The sequence below is a fragment of the Teleopsis dalmanni genome, chromosome X, assembly GCF_002237135.1.
Source record: "Teleopsis dalmanni isolate 2A chromosome X, ASM223713v2, whole genome shotgun sequence".
In the NCBI taxonomy this organism is placed as follows: domain Eukaryota; kingdom Metazoa; phylum Arthropoda; class Insecta; order Diptera; family Diopsidae; genus Teleopsis; species Teleopsis dalmanni.
The window spans coordinates 75,557,141-75,581,262 of record NC_051848.1 but is presented as its reverse complement, the minus strand read 5'-3'; the positions used below and the strand labels follow the sequence as shown (position 1 = coordinate 75,581,262).

General features: G+C 31.0%; 3 protein-coding genes across 5 annotated transcripts in view; all 3 read left to right on the top strand.

Annotated features, from left to right (window-relative positions):
- Positions 1–5,136, top strand: part of LOC119690191 (protein numb-like) — a 67,263-nt gene extending 62,127 nt beyond the window's left edge. The window contains exons 2-4 of one of the 3 annotated variants that reach the window (XM_038105196.1): positions 972–1,368; positions 1,513–1,761; positions 2,663–5,136. In XM_038105196.1, the coding sequence (XP_037961124.1) occupies positions 1,288–1,368; positions 1,513–1,761; positions 2,663–4,093 (1,761 nt within the window). In that variant the 5' untranslated portion in view covers positions 972–1,287 and the 3' untranslated portion in view covers positions 4,094–5,136. Of the gene's footprint in view, positions 1–966; positions 1,369–1,512; positions 1,762–2,662 lie in introns of all 3 variants that reach the window. The other 2 variants (XM_038105195.1, XM_038105198.1) reach the window with 2 other exon arrangements.
- A 4,702-nt stretch (positions 5,137–9,838) lies between these two features.
- Positions 9,839–14,003, top strand: LOC119688875 (protein numb-like). Its single transcript, XM_038103536.1, has 3 exons — positions 9,839–10,235; positions 10,380–10,628; positions 11,530–14,003. Exons 1-3 carry the CDS (start codon positions 10,155–10,157, stop codon positions 12,958–12,960), a joined length of 1,761 nt encoding a protein of 586 aa, XP_037959464.1. The 5' UTR covers positions 9,839–10,154; the 3' UTR covers positions 12,961–14,003.
- Positions 14,004–20,249: 6,246 nt separating this feature from the next.
- LOC119689286 (protein numb-like) lies at positions 20,250–23,576 on the top strand. Its single transcript, XM_038104078.1, has 3 exons — positions 20,250–20,549; positions 20,686–20,934; positions 21,726–23,576. The coding sequence occupies exons 1-3, from the start codon at positions 20,478–20,480 to the stop codon at positions 23,127–23,129; spliced, it is 1,725 nt and encodes a 574-aa protein (XP_037960006.1). The 5' UTR covers positions 20,250–20,477; the 3' UTR covers positions 23,130–23,576.
- Positions 23,577–24,122: the final 546 nt, after the last annotated feature.

Sequence of the window (24,122 nt, the reverse complement as noted above, 5' to 3'; positions counted from 1 at the left end):
TTCCCAGTTCATAAGAAATAAAGGCGAAAAGTAAAACAAAATCATTGCTACAACTTTACCAAGAAAGACACAACACTTCTAAGCAAAATGGTACAATAAAAACTTCAATTTTATCATTCCAAAAAACCCTCCTTATAATAGCTTTTGATTTTTCGTCTGACAAAAATCAATTTCTATGAAAAAGTGTTTTAAAGTGTAACACCAATCAGAAATCAGAGGAAGCTAATCCTGAAATAAATCTGTCTGCTAAACCTGACTATGAAACAGGTCTACATATATGACTGTATAAGAATTTGTAAAAATCTCACTTAATCTCACTTGTACAAGAGGACTATCAAACTGGGAAATGGTGGATGTGTTATATAAATCTATATTATTTGTTGTTGTGTACCAGGTTGTTCAAAATTCACCTATCTTTCTTTCTCTAAACGGGAAGCAATTTTGTTAAGGTTGTTCCCCTTCTCACTATGTGACCGAAATTAGTTCGACATGCATTAACTAATCAAGGCTTTGTAGACTTTGCAATACGATGATATAGGACTTCGCAGACTGTTCAGATTTTGTAAGTTTTTTAAAATATAGGAATCCTCTATTCGGAATTCCTACAAATACATGCATCTGCTGAAATGACCAACTCTAGTACTGTAGTTAATTCAATTGTGGGTAATTCCATTTTGGAATTCAATAAAAGCTCAATAAGAGCTGAATCAAGTTTTTAAGGATGTGTGTAAAAAATTTTTGGGGTTTATTATTAGGGTCAGTTGAACTGCCTGATAAGTATGCGAAAATGTATTTTTTAAATTTAAATTTAAATTATGCAAATATCAATTTTATTAATATTATTGTTTGAAATATATAAGCAGTATAAGCAGTAAAAAATGTGACAAAAAGTATGAGTTGAAAATTTTGGCTTTAAAAAGAAATCAAGAATTTGCTAGATAATATATTAATTTGGTTTTTTTTCAGCGCAGAGAAAATTCAATCGATCAATCAGTCAATTTCAAAATTGAGATACTTTCTGCTAATAACATTAATGTTAAATAAATCAATTAAATCAATTGAAAGTTTCTGCAGCAGCAATAACAAAAGCAATTTAATAAAAAAGCAATAAATAAATAATAAAGCAATTGTGATACAGAAACCTGGGAATAGAAGAGACTCGGTACGGTGGCTTCCTTACTATCGCGGTTGAAAATAACAGTTCATTTGAGTTCTTATAATTGTTATATTTAGGAAGTGGTAAACTGTTATACTTAGAGGTTAGAAGATAATTAGTTGATTTGAAAAATGGGAAACTCGTCGTCACACACTCATGAACCACTTGAGCGTGGCTTTACTAGAGGAAAATTTGGTGATGTTAAAAATGGGGTAGGTTACTCTTCTACGAAGCACATTAAGAAATATGTATGGATATATAATATTTAATAAAAATTCTATATTCGTATAATCTTGAAATTTTGATAATAAAAAATATCCTTATTTGATCAGTATCTCTATTTTATTCTTCTATAGAAATCTGCATCGTTTCGATTTAGTAAAAAATCACCAAAGAAAATGGATCGTTTGCGACGATCTTTTCGTGATTCATTTCGACGAAGAAAGGATCGGGTACCAGAATCATCGAAACCACATCAATGGCAAGCAGATGAAGAAGCTGTTCGTTCAGCAACATGTTCATTTCCTGTAAAATATTTAGGTTGTGTTGAGGTATTCGAATCGCGCGGCATGCCAGCTTGCGAGGAGGCCCTGAAAGTTTTAAGGGTAAGTTATTTTGAGTATTATACATCGACGTAAGTCCATATAACTTGTATAAGTTTCAACTTACAAATAAATTACATACTTATATAATGGACTATTTGGCAATATTAATAGACCGTTATTTATTTATTTATAAGTTTGTCGGTCTTAGAGGTAGAGAAATATTGTTAATATGAATGATCGTATAATATGTAAGAAAATTCACTAGACAATATTAAAAAAGTAGTAGCGTAATAGTAGTTTTACTATACCTAAATTATTTGGAGTAGAAGAACTATTATGGCAAGTTTTCATATCCATTAAGGTCTATACTGATATATTGCATAGTTATTTTTATATATTTGTTTTATAAATTTTTATTTCCAGTACTGACAGTAAAGATCTATTTTTATTTATTTATTTTTTTTATTTTTTTTTTAACTAAATACTTATTCATATTTAATGTTAAATAGATATTCCTTGTAGTTTAAAATTTTTGCTCTTAAGCTTTCTAAGGTAACTTTAGATACCATCTACATAAACATCACTTATATGAAAGATAATAGACAGGATAACGAAACATTAATAGATTACATTATTGTACATGAGGAATATTGGATGGATATGTGTAGAGAAAAACAAAAAATAAAATTGAAAGTAGAGGGGATAATGAAGTACTCGTTTAATTTACAGGCTTCTAATCTAAGTATTATTTTGTACAAACTCATTCTCTTAAATAATTTTTCTATTTGTTGTTCTATTTATAAATTTAGAATCGATTAGTTGTGCTTTAATAATGTCATTGGATAGTTTCCTAGATATTTTAAAATTTCTATTATATATGATACACGATAAAAAGAACTGAAAACCAGAATTTTTATATGATAATATGACAGTTAATTAATTTTCCTTTTTGTTTTTATAGAATTCCCGTCGTCGTCCTGTTCGTGGCATGCTTCATGTAAGTGGGGATGGTTTGCGTGTAGTGGATGATGAAACGAAAGGTCTTATTGTCGACCAGACCATTGAGAAAGTGAGTTTTTGTGCGCCAGATCGTAATCATGAACGTGGATTTAGCTATATATGCCGAGATGGTACTACTCGTCGTTGGATGTGTCATGGTTTTCTTTCATGCAAGGACATTGGTGAACGTCTATCGCATGCTGTTGGTTGTGCGTTTGCCGTTTGTTTGGAACGTAAACAACGTCGGGATAAGGAGTGTGGTGTAACAATGACATTTGATGCAAAAAGTGCAACTTTTACACGTACTGGCTCATTTCGTCAGCAAACACTAACTGAACGTTTGGCAAGTAATGAACGTAGTGTCGATACGCCTTCAGTGGCAGTTCCTCCACAGCCACAGGCAAAGCCATACAATCCATTTGCCATTGAAAGACCTCATGCTACACCATCTATGCTAGAAAGGCAGGGTTCATTTCGAGCCTTCAGCACAATCGGTAGTCAGTCGCCTTTCAAACGACAAATGTCGTTGCGTATTAATGATCTTCCGTCCAATGCAGAGCGGCAAAAAGCATTCTTAACAGCTAATACCAACACACTTGCTTTAACTACTCCCAATCGTGGTGTTTCACCTATACCAGAAGTCTCACCGGCCAAAGCAAGACTTGATACAGAAATCGATAGTAGTACAACAGTTGATACAGTAAGTCAGCTATGTCAAGAGCTGAGCCAAGGCTTGTCATTACTAACACAAACAGACACATTGATTGGCACTGGAGACGATCTTAATTTCAATAATAATTTAAGTATTAATCAGAATATTATTGCAGCTGAAAAACAACAACAGAAAATAGTTACTGCATCGCCTATAATATCAAACAGTTATGGGTATATTGCTACTGGAATAAGCAGCACTAATAGTACACCTACTGCACAAGTAACGCCGCGAATTGCCTCCATTTCGCCAGTTTCCAGAACTTCGCCACCAATGAATTCAACTGAAACGACATCTCAAGCAGTTATAACGCCAATAACAAATGCCGTTGCAATATTAACACCACCAACAACAACAATAGCAGCGCCAGCAACAATGACTGTATGTCCGGTTGAAGTAGTTGCGCCACTACCCAATGCTGATCATTGGTATGGTCAAGTAGTCAAAAGTACTTCACCAGTACCAATTAAACGTGCTCCACATATTGCTGCAACCGGTCGAGCACAATCGTTAAGCTCAGCACCAAACGCTGTAGACCCCTTTGACGCAGAATGGGTTGCTAACGTAACAAAACCACTATCGCCAGACTTACCAGTTCCCCAAGGCAAAGCACCACTACACAGCACCAATCCATTCATTTCACCTCCTAAGCCAACCCAGACATTCCAAGTAGAACTTTGAAGAAATGAAAAAATAATCAATCGGGGGATCAATACAAAGCAACACATCCATACAAACACACAAACACATACCTAAAATTTAGAAAAAGTAAAAATTATATTAAAAATAAATAATCATTATTAGCACAAGGATTGCAAATTACAAAATTACTAAGAAGCAGATAAACAGTTTTTGAGGATTCTACCTTGTCCGGATGAGAATGCGGATATCTATGTTACTGCAGCTTATGATGAGGAAGTTATGAACTAGAAAATCAAAACCGACCATTCGTACGAGTATTTATTTTTGTTTGCGATTACAAATAACCTGAACAAAAATTAGTTACTTATAATATTTAAACGTTGTTACTTAACTACAATTAAATTATTCATGTTAAATACTTAAACATTTTATAAAAATAAAATATTATTAGCGAAATAGAATAAAAAATTACTGACTTCTGCTTTCTTTTAAAGAAAGCGCAAAGGATTATGTGAAACTGAAATTAAAAGATATATAAATAGCAATCAAAGGTTTATATTTATTATTTTTATAAAAATTTATTTAAATGTGAGTATCTCCATTGCGAGTGTCTCAATATTTTATTAGGTTTCGTTTATACGTTTATCCGTTTATGCGGTAATGCGTTTATGCGTTAATACGTTTATACGTTTATACGTTTATGTAAGAAGCAAAATCTAGAAAGTAAAAGATTATTATTTATGAGAGTATGTTATGTATTTTCGTTTGAAATTTATTTGTTTTCATCTTTGTCGTTAAGTTTTCGAATGTAAAAAATGTAAAAATGAAAAAAAGGCTTTGAATCCTTTTTAGTACAAAATCGAATAAAATACGTAAGAAATCCGAGGTTTCTGTCATGTTCAAGCCTCTACATATCACGTGTACTGGGAGTTTGTTGGAACTCAACTCACTGTTCAGGTACACAATGCACATGCAACCATACCTACCTACCGATAGGAGAAGTTGTTTTTGATTCTCAGCCATTGGCGTAATTGTCCTTTGCCTGATAAACGAAACAAATCACAATAAATAAATAAATAAGCATAAATAAACATTTTGTCATTAATTTAAGTTTTTTTATAGAAAATATATAATTGAAAAATGTAATTTAATGCAAATTAATCATTATTAATAGTTTTCTTTAATTATGTAGTATTGAAATATTTGAAAGTCATTACCATATTAAAAATGTTAATAAACTGAGCAATTGTTGTTGCTCATTGGATGTTATCCAAAGAAATATTACATCCTGTACAGACGGGTCCTGCTAACATTTTCTTTAAATTTAAATTACACTTCACTTTGACACAGGCATCGATATTTCAAAGGACTTTTCATTTATTGGTGTTTCCAGTTCCTCTGATGGACATTATTTCTTCATATTAGATTGCGACGAAATTCAGTTCCATAATTTCTTTACTTGAATATGGTATTATTCGAAGGTATTGTGGAAGTAATATGGTCCGTTATAAAATTAATTTTTTTCTTTATTTTTAATTTTACTCATTGCTCATTTCTTTACACCCGGGTTAGTGTCGTTAAGTATCTTTACTCATTAATAGTTGTGGCCAATTACGGTGTACCAATAGTAAGTAAGAAATAGTAAGTAAAGGTATAAAAAATATTGTAGTGAGGATATGAGTATCTGGCTTTTGAACGTATATGGTATATGGTTATGACCTTTTAGTATGTTCAATTTAGTATATTATATATTTATGAGCTTATTTGACCGAATCTTACTTCAGATCGATGTCTATTTACATTTCTGAAATACCACAGATTGAATATGGTATTTACACCTTTTATAATTAAAATGAAATAATTGTTTTAAAATTCGAATAAGTAATATTTATAGTTTAAAAACTTTTTTGAAAATTCTGTAAAAATTAAGAATTCAAAGAATTTGCTTAGCCCGAATATTGCCCTGGATGCAATTGTTTTATTGAAAACGTGTTAAAATTGTTTAATAATCATAGCAAAAGAGGTTTAGTTAATTACAGCGAATTAAGCGAATTTTCAAGAATTAAATATTTCCGGAAATTGTGGAACTCTGATTTTTTTAGGTCGTCCGTGTTAGCAAGTGTCTTTACAATATAGACCCAATGGTTCTTAAAAACTCTTAGATATTACATATCCATATTTTTATTAGCTCGGTAGGATTTTAAAAGTTTTAGGTTTAAATGTTAGGGTACTTCAATCGCGTATTTTGTACTCATTAGTAAAGAATTAAATATGTTTTGCTCTTGATTACAAATTTATACGTGTTTATTTGAAGAAAATGGAGTGCGATTGAAGGATATTTTTTTCAAATAGAGATGTCGTTCGTATATAAAAATAGTAGTCCTTCATTTTCCTTTTGATTTACTTTTTAAATGGTATTAAAAAGTTGCAATCGTGCTTACATTGCTATTCAGGTAATATATAGATATATCTATAATAAATATGTATAGCTATATTTCTTTATTACAGAATATAGGATTGATTAGTCAATATTAAAAGAAAACAGACCCCTCAAACAGACTTTTAGTAGTTTAGATTATTAGATAGATGATTGACATGTGATTTTGTCTACTTCAATGATATGTTAATATATAATATAACCTCATAATATATTTAAATGCTTTAAATATCAATCTTCAAAAAATTTGAAGTAATTAATATTGTTCGAAAATATTATTGTAATTTAACGAAATAACGGTTCTAGAAGTGAATTCAATCCGTTTTTAATATTTCATTAAAAATCTTGGCGATTATTTTCTACTGAAACTTTTATTTGTAGATTGAATTGTTTAACACTGTTACACATACAAGAAAAAATCAAATTCTAAATTTTAAGTCAAATTAATTGAATTCGAAATTTAGAGAGAAACGTCCAATAATAGACCGATAATACATACAATACATCACGTGGCTGATTATTTGATTTCCTGTTCTTGCACTTATTCTCAATATCTTGATGTTGCTTGTTGTTTCTTCTAGAGAGTCAGAGAGGACGACATTGGCGACTCATAAAGCTTTAAAACTTTGCTTATTGGTTTTTGAATTTAAAAAAATTGAACTTTCATTCATAAATAAACCCAATGACTGCTCCATGGAACTCTTATTTATATCATTTAAGGAGGTTTGCAGAAGGTTGAAGAAAATGAATAGGAATCGTATCTCATTCCTTATGTATAGCATTTTCAATGTTCTATCTCTCAGATCATTACATTTATCAAACTGTACAACATTTGCTCAGATTAAAAATATTAGATATAATTGTCAACGTTTATCAAGGCAGAAAAGTGAGTTATTAATTCAGTATAAAGTAAATACATGGATATCGAAAGATCACAAGATTACATGTATGTAATCCAATTATATAGTTTTGGATAATATTGTTTGAATAGGAAAAATATTTTTGAAATCTAAATGGGTTCGATTTAGTTGGTGTTCTATTAGCTCTTCGGTTCTGTTGTCAGGAGCGCAAGTTAATAATTTAAAATGGGTGTAGAGAACGTTCAGTAATGAAAGCATTTTTTAGTTTCCTTTGATTCCATTTTATTTATTATTTAGACACACGCATTAATATATGACCATCTCAATGATTACATACATATGAGTACATAATTAAATAAAGAAAAAACTCATATACAATATTAAGTTGAGTTTTCTACAAATTGTTTTATTATATAGAAAACTATATATGTACATGCACGTAAGGTTAAGGTTTATTCCGATATAAGAGAATATACGAAAATATACAATTATCTAATTTTAATGCCTTTTTGCTTTACAAGTGTTTCATATTTAGATATTATACTAAAGATCTTAATTGCATGACTCTGAGCAGAACTGCATGACTGCATGAGAATACAAACTTTGGGATTAAGATCCGTGCTTTGGAATTATCTATTTAAAATGTACTGCACCTAAGATATTTTGAATTAAATGCACAATGAAATCTTTTTCGATAAATTTTAAAATTGTTAGAACTTTAAAAGTGATTAGCAATAGTAGATATGCTTAACGAATATACAAATTATACAACTAACGATAAACAATATTGAAAGAAAATAGTAAGAATAACATATATAACTGAATTACAACTGAAGTTTTCTATGTAAATTTATAAATGTATTTATGTATGTGTATGTATATTTTGAAATATATTTTATTGTTATTGTACATATATTTACACTGATACGTTACGTATTGTATAAATTGAGAACGACGCCGTCATCAATGTGAGAGACGCGCTTCAAAATTCTTCCTTAAATCGTACATATCGAGTATGTTTGATTTGAACAAGTTTCTACAATATTACTTTCTGTAATTAGATGAAATTTCTAAATAAATAAAAAGTTTTAAAATTTAAAGATACTAAAGTGTAATTGTTTGTTGTTTATAGGTCAAGTTTCAGTATTGCCACAAATGGTACAGGATAATGCAATCAAGTTTAAAAAGAAAATTTTTGATACAATTCACTTTTAGTTTCCATGGATAAAAACATTTTAAAATAATTTGATTCTTGTATTTCGATATGATCTAGAGATTATAAATAAAAGATTTATTTTGCTCACATTAAAGAAGTCATCACGAAATGAAATAAACATATGCAAACATTTCTGAAAACTATAGTCAAAATAGGGATTGAGTTCTCTGAAAGGGGGTTATCTTAATGGGTCCACATATCTGCCTAAATAGATAACAGTGTTACTATGCCTTGTGTTTTCATATAGAAACAAATACAAAGGTATGGGTCACGAAGCGAAAGAACACAGAATAAGGCATGTTCCCAGTTCATAAGAAATAAAGGCGAAAAGTAAAACAAAATCATTGCTACAACTTTACCAAGAAAGACACAACACTTCTAAGCAAAATGGTACAATAAAAACTTCAATTTTATCATTCCAAAAAACCCTCCTTATAATAGCTTTTGATTTTTCGTCTGACAAAAATCAATTTCTATGAAAAAGTGTTTTAAAGTGTAACACCAATCAGAAATCAGAGGAAGCTAATCCTGAAATAAATCTGTCTGCTAAACCTGACTATGAAACAGGTCTACATATATGACTGTATAAGAATTTGTAAAAATCTCACTTAATCTCACTTGTACAAGAGGACTATCAAACTGGGAAATGGTGGATGTGTTATATAAATCTATATTATTTGTTGTTGTGTACCAGGTTGTTCAAAATTCACCTATCTTTCTTTCTCTAAACGGGAAGCAATTTTGTTAAGGTTGTTCCCCTTCTCACTATGTGACCGAAATTAGTTCGACATGCATTAACTAATCAAGGCTTTGTAGACTTTGCAATACGATGATATAGGACTTCGCAGACTGTTCAGATTTTGTAAGTTTTTTAAAATATAGGAATCCTCTATTCGGAATTCCTACAAATACATGCATCTGCTGAAATGACCAACTCTAGTACTGTAGTTAATTCAATTGTGGGTAATTCCATTTTGGAATTCAATAAAAGCTCAATAAGAGCTGAATCAAGTTTTTAAGGATGTGTGTAAAAAATTTTTGGGGTTTATTATTAGGGTCAGTTGAACTGCCTGATAAGTATGCGAAAATGTATTTTTTAAATTTAAATTTAAATTATGCAAATATCAATTTTATTAATATTATTGTTTGAAATATATAAGCAGTATAAGCAGTAAAAAATGTGACAAAAAGTATGAGTTGAAAATTTTGGCTTTAAAAAGAAATCAAGAATTTGCTAGATAATATATTAATTTGGTTTTTTTTCAGCGCAGAGAAAATTCAATCGATCAATCAGTCAATTTCAAAATTGAGATACTTTCTGCTAATAACATTAATGTTAAATAAATCAATTAAATCAATTGAAAGTTTCTGCAGCAGCAATAACAAAAGCAATTTAATAAAAAAGCAATAAATAAATAATAAAGCAATTGTGATACAGAAACCTGGGAATAGAAGAGACTCGGTACGGTGGCTTCCTTACTATCGCGGTTGAAAATAACAGTTCATTTGAGTTCTTATAATTGTTATATTTAGGAAGTGGTAAACTGTTATACTTAGAGGTTAGAAGATAATTAGTTGATTTGAAAAATGGGAAACTCGTCGTCACACACTCATGAACCACTTGAGCGTGGCTTTACTAGAGGAAAATTTGGTGATGTTAAAAATGGGGTAGGTTACTCTTCTACGAAGCACATTAAGAAATATGTATGGATATATAATATTTAATAAAAATTCTATATTCGTATAATCTTGAAATTTTGATAATAAAAAATATCCTTATTTGATCAGTATCTCTATTTTATTCTTCTATAGAAATCTGCATCGTTTCGATTTAGTAAAAAATCACCAAAGAAAATGGATCGTTTGCGACGATCTTTTCGTGATTCATTTCGACGAAGAAAGGATCGGGTACCAGAATCATCGAAACCACATCAATGGCAAGCAGATGAAGAAGCTGTTCGTTCAGCAACATGTTCATTTCCTGTAAAATATTTAGGTTGTGTTGAGGTATTCGAATCGCGCGGCATGCCAGCTTGCGAGGAGGCCCTGAAAGTTTTAAGGGTAAGTTATTTTGAGTATTATACATCGACGTAAGTCCATATAACTTGTATAAGTTTCAACTTACAAATAAATTACATACTTATATAATGGACTATTTGGCAATATTAATAGACCGTTATTTATTTATTTATAAGTTTGTCGGTCTTAGAGGTAGAGAAATATTGTTAATATGAATGATCGTATAATATGTAAGAAAATTCACTAGACAATATTAAAAAAGTAGTAGCGTAATAGTAGTTTTACTATACCTAAATTATTTGGAGTAGAAGAACTATTATGGCAAGTTTTCATATCCATTAAGGTCTATACTGATATATTGCATAGTTATTTTTATATATTTGTTTTATAAATTTTTATTTCCAGTACTGACAGTAAAGATCTATTTTTATTTATTTATTTTTTTTATTTTTTTTTTAACTAAATACTTATTCATATTTAATGTTAAATAGATATTCCTTGTAGTTTAAAATTTTTGCTCTTAAGCTTTCTAAGGTAACTTTAGATACCATCTACATAAACATCACTTATATGAAAGATAATAGACAGGATAACGAAACATTAATAGATTACATTATTGTACATGAGGAATATTGGATGGATATGTGTAGAGAAAAACAAAAAATAAAATTGAAAGTAGAGGGGATAATGAAGTACTCGTTTAATTTACAGGCTTCTAATCTAAGTATTATTTTGTACAAACTCATTCTCTTAAATAATTTTTCTATTTGTTGTTCTATTTATAAATTTAGAATCGATTAGTTGTGCTTTAATAATGTCATTGGATAGTTTCCTAGATATTTTAAAATTTCTATTATATATGATACACGATAAAAAGAACTGAAAACCAGAATTTTTATATGATAATATGACAGTTAATTAATTTTCCTTTTTGTTTTTATAGAATTCCCGTCGTCGTCCTGTTCGTGGCATGCTTCATGTAAGTGGGGATGGTTTGCGTGTAGTGGATGATGAAACGAAAGGTCTTATTGTCGACCAGACCATTGAGAAAGTGAGTTTTTGTGCGCCAGATCGTAATCATGAACGTGGATTTAGCTATATATGCCGAGATGGTACTACTCGTCGTTGGATGTGTCATGGTTTTCTTTCATGCAAGGACATTGGTGAACGTCTATCGCATGCTGTTGGTTGTGCGTTTGCCGTTTGTTTGGAACGTAAACAACGTCGGGATAAGGAGTGTGGTGTAACAATGACATTTGATGCAAAAAGTGCAACTTTTACACGTACTGGCTCATTTCGTCAGCAAACACTAACTGAACGTTTGGCAAGTAATGAACGTAGTGTCGATACGCCTTCAGTGGCAGTTCCTCCACAGCCACAGGCAAAGCCATACAATCCATTTGCCATTGAAAGACCTCATGCTACACCATCTATGCTAGAAAGGCAGGGTTCATTTCGAGCCTTCAGCACAATCGGTAGTCAGTCGCCTTTCAAACGACAAATGTCGTTGCGTATTAATGATCTTCCGTCCAATGCAGAGCGGCAAAAAGCATTCTTAACAGCTAATACCAACACACTTGCTTTAACTACTCCCAATCGTGGTGTTTCACCTATACCAGAAGTCTCACCGGCCAAAGCAAGACTTGATACAGAAATCGATAGTAGTACAACAGTTGATACAGTAAGTCAGCTATGTCAAGAGCTGAGCCAAGGCTTGTCATTACTAACACAAACAGACACATTGATTGGCACTGGAGACGATCTTAATTTCAATAATAATTTAAGTATTAATCAGAATATTATTGCGGCTGAAAAACAACAACAGAAAATAGTTACTGCATCGCCTATAATATCAAACAGTTATGGGTATATTGCTACTGGAATAAGCAGCACTAATAGTACACCTACTGCACAAGTAACGCCGCGAATTGCCTCCATTTCGCCAGTTTCCAGAACTTCGCCACCAATGAATTCAACTGAAACGACATCTCAAGCAGTTATAACGCCAACAACAAATGCCGTTGCAATATTAACACCACTAACAATAACAATAGCAGCGCCAGCAACAATGACTGTATGTCCGGTTGAAGTAGTTGCGCCACTACCCAATGCTGATCATTGGTATGGTCAAGTAGTCAAAAGTACTTCACCAGTACCAATTAAACGTGCTCCACATATTGCTGCAACCGGTCGAGCACAATCGTTAAGCTCAGCACCAAACGCTGTAGACCCCTTTGACGCAGAATGGGTTGCTAACGTAACAAAACCACTATCGCCAGACTTACCAGTTCCCCAAGGCAAAGCACCACTACACAGCACCAATCCATTCATTTCACCTCCTAAGCCAACCCAGACATTCCAAGTAGAACTTTGAAGAAATGAAAAAATAATCAATCGGGGGATCAATACAAAGCAACACATCCATACAAACACACAAACACATACCTAAAATTTAGAAAAAGTAAAAATTATATTAAAAATAAATAATCATTATTAGCACAAGGATTGCAAATTACAAAATTACTAAGAAGCAGATAAACAGTTTTTGAGGATTCTACCTTGTCCGGATGAGAATGCGGATATCTATGTTACTGCAGCTTATGATGAGGAAGTTATGAACTAGAAAATCAAAACCGACCATTCGTACGAGTATTTATTTTTGTTTGCGATTACAAATAACCTGAACAAAAATTAGTTACTTATAATATTTAAACGTTGTTACTTAACTACAATTAAATTATTCATGTTAAATACTTAAACATTTTATAAAAATAAAATATTATTAGCGAAATAGAATAAAAAATTACTGACTTCTGCTTTCTTTTAAAGAAAGCGCAAAGGATTATGTGAAACTGAAATTAAAAGATATATAAATAGCAATCAAAGGTTTATATTTATTATTTTTATAAAAATTTATTTAAATGTGAGTATCTCCATTGCGAGTGTCTCAATATTTTATTAGGTTTCGTTTATACGTTTATCCGTTTATGCGGTAATGCGTTTATGCGTTAATACGTTTATACGTTTATACGTTTATGTAAGAAGCAAAATCTAGAAAGTAAAAGATTATTATTTATGAGAGTATGTTATGTATTTTCGTTTGAAATTTATTTGTTTTCATCTTTGTCGTTAAGTTTTCGAATGTAAAAAATGTAAAAATGAAAAAAAGGCTTTGAATCCTTTTTAGTACAAAATCGAATAAAATACGTAAGAAATCCGAGGTTTCTGTCATGTTCAAGCCTCTACATATCACGTGTACTGGGAGTTTGTTGGAACTCAACTCACTGTTCAGGTACACAATGCACATGCAACCATACCTACCTACCGATAGGAGAAGTTGTTTTTGATTCTCAGCCATTGGCGTAATTGTCCTTTGCCTGATAAACGAAACAAATCACAATAAATAAATAAATAAGCATAAATAAACATTTTGTCATTAATTTAAGTTTTTTTATAGAAAATATATAATTGAAAAATGTAATTTAATGCAAATTAATCATTATTAATAGTTTTCTTTAATTATGTAGTATTGAAATATTTGAAAGTCATTACCATATTAAAAATGTTAATAAACTGAGCAATTGTTGTTGCTCATTGGATGTTATCCAAAGAAATATTACATCCTGTACAGACGGGTCCTGCTAACATTTTCTTTAAATTTAAATTACACTTCACTTTGACACAGGCATCGATATTTCAAAGGACTTTTCATTTATTGGTGTTTCCAGTTCCTCTGATGGACATTATTTCTTCATATTAGATTGCGACGAAATTCAGTTCCATAATTTCTTTACTTGAATATGGTATTATTCGAAGGTATTGTGGAAGTAATATGGTCCGTTATAAAATTAATTTTTTTCTTTATTTTTAATTTCACTCATTGCTCATTTCTTTACACCCGGGTTAGTGTCGTTAAGTATCTTTACTCATTAATAGTTGTGGCCAATTACGGTGTACCAATAGTAAGTAAGAAATAGTAAGTAAAGGTATAAAAAATATTGTAGTGAGGATATGAGTATCTGGCTTTTGAACGTATATGGTATATGGTTATGACCTTTTAGTATGTTCAATTTAGTATATTATATATTTATGAGCTTATTTGACCGAATCTTACTTCAGATCGATGTCTATTTACATTTCTGAAATACCACAGATTGAATATGGTATTTACACCTTTTATAATTAAAATGAAATAATTGTTTTAAAATTCGAATAAGTAATATTTATAGTTTAAAAACTTTTTTGAAAATTCTGTAAAAATTAAGAATTCAAAGAATTTGCTTAGCCCGAATATTGCCCTGGATGCAATTGTTTTATTGAAAACGTGTTAAAATTGTTTAATAATCATAGCAAAAGAGGTTTAGTTAATTACAGCGAATTAAGCGAATTTTCAAGAATTAAATATTTCCGGAAATTGTGGAACTCTGATTTTTTTAGGTCGTCCGTGTTAGCAAGTGTCTTTACAATATAGACCCAATGGTTCTTAAAAACTCTTAGATATTACATATCCATATTTTTATTAGCTCGGTAGGATTTTAAAAGTTTTAGGTTTAAATGTTAGGGTACTTCAATCGCGTATTTTGTACTCATTAGTAAAGAATTAAATATGTTTTGCTCTTGATTACAAATTTATACGTGTTTATTTGAAGAAAATGGAGTGCGATTGAAGGATATTTTTTTCAAATAGAGATGTCGTTCGTATATAAAAATAGTAGTCCTTCATTTTCCTTTTGATTTACTTTTTAAATGGTATTAAAAAGTTGCAATCGTGCTTACATTGCTATTCAGGTAATATATAGATATATCTATAATAAATATGTATAGCTATATTTCTTTATTACAGAATATAGGATTGATTAGTCAATATTAAAAGAAAACAGACCCCTCAAACAGACTTTTAGTAGTTTAGATTATTAGATAGATGATTGACATGTGATTTTGTCTACTTCAATGATATGTTAATATATAATATAACCTCATAATATATTTAAATGCTTTAAATATCAATCTTCAAAAAATTTGAAGTAATTAATATTGTTCGAAAATATTATTGTAATTTAACGAAATAACGGTTCTAGAAGTGAATTCAATCCGTTTTTAATATTTCATTAAAAATCTTGGCGATTATTTTCTACTGAAACTTTTATTTGTAGATTGAATTGTTTAACACTGTTACACATACAAGAAAAAATCAAATTCTAAATTTTAAGTCAAATTAATTGAATTCGAAATTTAGAGAGAAACGTCCAATAATAGACCGATAATACATACAATACATCACGTGGCTGATTATTTGATTTCCTGTTCTTGCACTTATTCTCAATATCTTGATGTTGCTTGTTGTTTCTTCTAGAGAGTCAGAGAGGACGACATTGGCGACTCATAAAGCTTTAAAACTTTGCTTATTGGTTTTTGAATTTAAAAAAATTGAACTTTCATTCATAAATAAACCCAATGACTGCTCCATGGAACTCTTATTTATATCATTTAAGGAGGTTTGCAGAAGGTTGAAGAAAATGAATAGGAATCGTATCTCATTCCTTATGTATAGCATTTTCAATGTTCTATCTCTCAGATCATTACATTTATCAAACTGTACAACATTTGCTCAGATTAAAAATATTAGATATAATTGTCAACGTTTATCAAGGCAGAAAAGTGAGTTATTAATTCAGTATAAAGTAAATACATGGATATCGAAAGATCACAAGATTACATGTATGTAATCCAATTATATAGTTTTGGATAATATTGTTTGAATAGGAAAAATATTTTTGAAATCTAAATGGGTTCGATTTAGTTGGTGTTCTATTAGCTCTTCGGTTCTGTTGTCAGGAGCGCAAGTTAATAATTTAAAATGGGTGTAGAGAACGTTCAGTAATGAAAGCATTTTTTAGTTTCCTTTGATTCCATTTTATTTATTATTTAGACACACGCATTAATATATGACCATCTCAATGATTACATACATATGAGTACATAATTAAATAAAGAAAAAACTCATATACAATATTAAGTTGAGTTTTCTACAAATTGTTTTATTATATAGAAAACTATATATGTACATGCACGTAAGGTTAAGGTTTATTCCGATATAAGAGAATATACGAAAATATACAATTATCTAATTTTAATGCCTTTTTGCTTTACAAGTGTTTCATATTTAGATATTATACTAAAGATCTTAATTGCATGACTCTGAGCAGAACTGCATGACTGCATGAGAATACAAACTTTGGGATTAAGATCCGTGCTTTGGAATTATCTATTTAAAATGTACTGCACCTAAGATATTTTGAATTAAATGCACAATGAAATCTTTTTCGATAAATTTTAAAATTGTTAGAACTTTAAAAGTGATTAGCAATAGTAGATATGCTTAACGAATATACAAATTATACAACTAACGATAAACAATATTGAAAGAAAATAGTAAGAATAACATATATAACTGAATTACAACTGAAGTTTTCTATGTAAATTTATAAATGTATTTATGTATGTGTATGTATATTTTGAAATATATTTTATTGTTATTGTACATATATTTACACTGATACGTTACGTATTGTATAAATTGAGAACGACGCCGTCATCAATGTGAGAGACGCGCTTCAAAATTCTTCCTTAAATCGTACATATCGAGTATGTTTGATTTGAACAAGTTTCTACAATATTACTTTCTGTAATTAGATGAAATTTCTAAATAAATAAAAAGTTTTAAAATTTAAAGATACTAAAGTGTAATTGTTTGTTGTTTATAGGTCAAGTTTCAGTATTGCCACAAATGGTACAGGATAATGCAATCGAGTTTAAAAAGAAAATTTTTGATACAATTCACTTTTAGTTTCCATGGATAAAAACATTTTAAAATAATTTGATTCTTGTATTTCGATATGATCTAGAGATTATAAATAAAAGATTTATTTTGCTCACATTAAAGAAGTCATCACGAAATGAAATAAACATATGCAAACATTTCTGAAAACTATAGTCAAAATAGGGATTGAGTTCTCTGAAAGGGGGTTATCTTAATGGGTCCACATATCTGCCTAAATAGATAACAGTGTTACTATGCCTTGTGTTTTCATATAGAAACAAATACAAAGGTATGGGTCACGAAGCGAAAGAACACAGAATAAGGCATGTTCCCAGTTCATAAGAAATAAAGGCGAAAAGTAAAACAAAATCATTGCTACAACTTTACCAAGAAAGACACAACACTTCTAAGCAAAATGGTACAATAAAAACTTCAATTTTATCATTCCAAAAAACCCTCCTTATAATAGCTTTTGATTTTTCGTCTGACAAAAATCAATTTCTATGAAAAAGTATTTTAAAGTGTAACACCAATCAGAAATCAGAGGAAGCTAATCCTGAAATAAATCTGTCTGCTAAACCTGACTATGAAACAGGTCTACCAGATGTACCGGTATGAAATGAGCATTTTTTGGTAAAAATAAAACACTAATTATTAATAGGAAAGTAAAAAACAATTTATTCAAAGTATTGGCCATTGGTTTCTACACATTTTGACCACCTTTCTAGCAATTTGTGGATTCCACGCCAAAAAAATTGTTCGTCTTTTAAAGCAAACCAACCAGACACCCAATTTTCGACTTCCTCGTAGGAATCAAAGTGCTGCTCAGTCAATGCGTGTCCCATCGATGAAAACAAATGGTAGTAGGAAGGAGCCAAGTCTGGTGAATACGGCGGGTGGGGTAGCAGCTCCCAGCCAAGTGTTTTGATTGCATCCTGAGCCCGTTTTACTTTGTGTGCAGGTGCATTGTCATGGAGCAGAATTACCTTGCCGTGTCTTCTGGCCCATTCTGGTCGTTTCTCGATCAATGCATGGTTCAAATTTATCATTTGTTGTTCATAGCGACCAGCATTGACGGTTTCACCAGGTTTTAGGAGCTCGTGGTACACCACACCTTTCTGGTCCCACCAAACACACAGCATTGTCTTCTTGCTGAATCGATCTGGTTTTGCAGTCGATGTTGATGGTTGTCCCGGATTAACCCATGATTTTTTCCTTTTAGGATTCTTAAAATAAATCCATTTTTCATCGCCAGTAACAATCCGATGCAAAACCGATTTTCTTTCGTGTCTTTGAAGCAAAATTTCACAAGTGTTTTTTCGGTTTTCCATCTGTCTTTCATTCAATTCATGTGGCACCCATTTTCCACACTTTTGGATCTTTTCCATAGCTTTTAAACGGTCAGAAATTGTTTGTTGTGCAACATTTAACATTTCTGCTATTTGCTTTTGACCCAAAGTGTCATCTCCATCCAATATCGTTTGCAATTCGGCGTCTTCAAACTTTTTTGGCGGTCTTCCACGTTCTTCATTTCTCACATCAAAATCATTATTTCTGAACCGTTGAAACCATCTTTTGCATTTGCTTCGATAGAGCATGATCACATATCTCGACAAGCATTCGATGCGACTCTGCACCACTTTTCTTCAAATGAAAACAAAAAATTAATGCTTTCCGCAAATCATCACTTTCTGGTACAAAATTCGACATTTTTAACACGATGAAAAAATATGATGTTGTCTGTTCAATGACTTGATGTATACTAAATATATATTTCACATGTTCCCTGTCGGAACATTTGTATCTTTACCCTCACTTTGTACCGGTACACCTATTATATAGTCACATATTGACATATTGACATTGATTTCTAAGTGGGTACACTAAACCAAGAACTTTAAAGCGATCTTTACATGTGATTTTTACAGCGATTATGCGGGAGAGATCTGGCAACATTTCGCTTTCACGCTCTCGCTCTCACGACCGCTGGATAAGTATAAAGCACGTGTAAGGTGAGCTTTTAAGAAACTTTGAGCCTTGGTTTAACATCAGTTTAGAAAAAAATTTAATATATTGAATTATAAAAATAAATTAAAATACAAAAAACTATATAAAAAAATGATTTAAAATACAAAAAAAATTATTATAAAAATAAATTAAAAAATACAAAACTATATAAAAATAATTTAAAATTTAAAACTATATGACTGTATAAACAAGAGGACTATCAAACTGGGAAATGGTAGATGTGTTATATAAATCTATATTATTTGTTGTAGTGTATCAGGTTGTTCAAAATTCACCTATCTTTCTTTCTCTAAACGGGAAGCAATTTTGTTAAGGTTGTTCCCCTTCTCACTATGTGACCGAAATTAGTTCGACATGCATTAACTAATCAAGGCTTTGTAGACTTTGCAATACGATGATATAGGACTTCGCAGACTGTTCAGATTTTGTAAGTTTTTTAAAATATAGGAATCCTCTATTCGGAATTCCTACAAATACATGCATCTGCTGAAATGACCAACTCTAGTACTGTAGTTAATTCAATTGTGGGTAATTCCATTTTGGAATTCAATAAAAGCTCAATAAGAGCTGAATCAAGTTTTTAAGGATGTGTATAAAAAATTTTTGGGGTTTATTATTAGGGTCAGTTGAACTGCCTGATAAGTATGCGAAAATGTTTTTTTTAAATTTAATTTTAAATTATGCAAATATCAATTTTATTAATATTATTGTTTGAAATGTTTACGCAGTAATCGTTGAGAAAATAAAAAATGTGACAGAAAGTATGAGTTAAAAATTTTGACTTAAAAAAAAAAATTTGTTAGATAATATATTAATTTGGTTTTTTTAGCGTAGAAAAAATTCAGTTGGTATATTAGTCGGTTTCAAAATTGGGTAGTTTAATAGAAATAATAGAAATCCGGGAGTAGAAGAGACTCGGTACGGTGACTTTCTTACTATCGCGGTTGAAAATAACAGTTCATTCGAGTTCTTATAATTGTTATATTTAGGAAGTGTTAAACTGTTATACTTAGAGGTTAGAAGATAATTAGATCAATTGAAAAATGGGAAACTCGTCGTCAAGCTCTCGTGAACCACTTGAACATGGTTTTACAAGAGGTGTCAAAGATTTAAATGTAGGTTATATCTCAGTATGTGTAGATATGTAAGGTTTAAGAAAAATTTATATTCGTTTCATTTAACATTTTGTCCTAAATTTCTGATAGTGAAACATTTTGAATTGATTATTGTCCTTGATTTACATTTTTATAGAAGCCCGCATCATTTCGATTTAATAGAAAGTCACCAAAGAAAATGGATCCCTCGCAACCATGTTTTCATGAGTCGTTTCGACGAAGAAATGATTGGGTAACTGAGTCATCGATACTACATCAATGGCAAGCAGATGAAGAAGCTGTTCGTTCAGCAACATGTTCATTCCCTGTAAAATATTTAGGTTGTGTTGAGGTATTTGAATCGCGCGGCATACTAGTTTGCGAGGAGGCCTTGAAAGTTTTAAGGGTAAGTTATTTTATAACTTATAAGTTTATAACTTACAAATAAATTACATACTTATATAATGGACTATTTGGCAATATTAATGGACCGTTATTTATTTAATTATAAGTTTGTCGGTCTTAGAGGTAGAGAAACATTGTTAATATGAATGATCGTATAATATGTAAGAAAATTCACTAAAGAATATTAAAAAAGTAGAAGTGGAGTAGAAGAACTATTATGGCAAGTTTTCATATCCATTAAGGTCTATACTGATATATTTCATAGTTATTTTTATATATTTGTTTTATAAATTTTTTTTTCCAGTACTGACAGTAAAGATCTATTTTTATTTATTTATTTTTTTTATTTTTTTTTTAACTAAATACTTATTCATATTTAATGTTAAATAGATATTCCTTGTAGTTTAAAATTTTTGCTCTTAAGCTTTCTAAGGTAACTTTAGATACCATCTACATAAACATCACTTATATGAAAGATAATAGACAGGATAACGAAACATTAATAGATTACATTATTGTACATGAGGAATATTGGATGGATATGTGTAGAGAAAAACAAAAAATAAAATTGAAAGTAGAGAAGATAATGAAGGCTTCTAATCTAAGTATTATTTTGTACAAACTCATTCTCTTAAATAATTTTTCTATTTGTTGTTCTATTTATAAATTTAGAATCGATTAGTTGTACTTTAATAGTGCCATTAAATTGGTGGTTAGATGAAAAAAAGTGAAAACTACAATTTATATATAATAAAATGACAGTTAATTACGTTTTTTTTGATATTTTTACAGAATTCCAATCCTGTTCGTCCAGTTCGTGGCATGCTTCATATAAGTGGGGATGGTTTTCGTGTAGTCGATGATAAAACGAAAGGTCTTATTGTTGACCAGACCATTGAGAAAGTGAGTTTTTGTGCGCCAGATCGTAATCATGAACGTGGATTTAGCTATATATGCCGAGAGGGTACTACTCGTCGTTGGATGTGTCATGGTTTTCTTTCATGCAAGGACATTGGTGAACGTCTATCGCATGCTTTTGGTCATGCGTTTGCCGTTTGTTTGGAACGTAAACAACGTCGGAAAAAGGAGTGTGGTGTAACAATGACATTTGATGCAAAAAGTGCAAATTTTACACGTACTGGCTCATTTCGTCAGCAAACTCTAACTGAACGTTTGGCAAGTAATGAACGTAGTGTCGACACACATGAAGTGGCAGTTCCACCACAGCTACAGGCAAAACTATACAATCCATTTGCCATTGAAAGACCTCATGCTACAGCAGCCATGCTAGAAAGGCAGGGTTCATTTCGAGCCTTCAGCACAATCGGTAGTCAGTCGCCTTTCAAACGACAAATGTCGTTGCGTATTAATGATCTTCCGTCCAATGCAGAGCGGCAAAAAGCATTCTTAACAGCTAATACCAACACACTTGCTTTAACTACTCCCAATCGTGGTGTTTCACCTATACCAGAAGTCTCACCGGCCAAAGCAAGACTTGATACAGAAATCGATAGTAGTACAACAGTTGATACAGTAAGTCAGCTATGTCAAGAGCTGAGCCAAGGCTTGTCATTACTAACACAAACAGACACATTGATTGGCACTGGAGACGATCTTAATTTCAATAATAATTTAAGTATTAATCAGAATATTATTGCAGCTGAAAAACAACAACAGAAAATAGTTACTGCATCGCCTATAATATCAAACAGTTATGGGTATATTGCTACTGGAATAAGCAGCACTAATAGTACACCTACTGCACAAGTAACGCCGCGAATTGCCTCCATTTCGCCAGTTTCCAGAACTTCGCCACCAATGAATTCAACTGAAACGACATCTCAAGCAGTTATAACGCCAACAACAAATGCCGTTGCAATATTAACACCACCAACAACAACAATAGCAGCGCCAGTAACAATGACTGTATGTCCGGTTGAAGTAGTTGCGCCACTACCCAATGCTGATCATTGGTATGGTCAAGTAGTCAAAAGTACTTCACCAGTACCAATTAAACGTGCACCACTCTGTGCTGTAACGGGTCAAGCACAATCGTTAAGCTCAGCACCAAACGCTGTAGACCCCTTTGACACAGAATGGGTTGCTAACTTAACAAAACCACTATCGCCAGACTTACCAGTTCCCCAAGGCAAAGCACCACTACACAGCACCAATCCATTCCTTGCACCTCTTTAGCCAACCTAGACATTTCAACCCAGACCCAGACATTAGAACTTTGAAGAAATGAAACAAAAATCAAGCGAGGGATCAATACAAACCAACACATCCATACAAACACACAAACACATACCTAAAATTTAGAAAAAGTAAAAATTATATTAAAAATAAATAATCATTATTAGCACAAGGATTGCAAATTACAAAATTACTAAGAAGCAGATAAACAGTTTTTGAGGATTCTACCTTGTCCGGATGAGAATGCGGATATCTATGTTACTGCAGCTTATGATGAGGAAGTTATGAACTAGAAAATCAAAACCGACCATTCGTACGAGTATTTATTTTTGTTTGCGATTACAAATAACCTGAACAAAAATTAGTTACTTATAATATTTAAACGTTGTTACTTAACTACAATTAAATTATTCATGTTAAATACTTAAACATTTTATAAAAATAAAATATTATTAGCGAAATAGAATAAAAAATTACTGACTTCTGCTTTCTTTTAAAGAAAGCGCAAAGGATTATGTGAAACTGAAATTAAAAGATATATAAATAGCAATCAAAGGTTTATATTTATTATTTTTATAAAAATTTATTTAAATGTGAGTATCTCCATTGCGAGTGTCTCAATATTTTATTAGGTTTCGTTTATACGTTTATCCGTTTATGCGGTAATGCGTTTATGCGTTAATACGTTTATACGTTTATACGTTTATGTAAGAAGCAAAATCTAGAAAGTAAAAGATTATTATTTATGAGAGTATGTTATGTATTTTCGTTTGAAATTTATTTGTTTTCATCTTTGTCGTTAAGTTTTCGAATGTAAAAAATGTAAAAATGAAAAAAAGGCTTTGAATCCTTTTTAGTACAAAATCGAATAAAATACGTAAGAAATCCGAGGTTTCTGTCATGTTCAAGCCTCTACATATCACGTGTACTGGGAGTTTGTTGGAACTCAACTCACTGTTCAGGTACACAATGCACATGCAACCATACCTACCT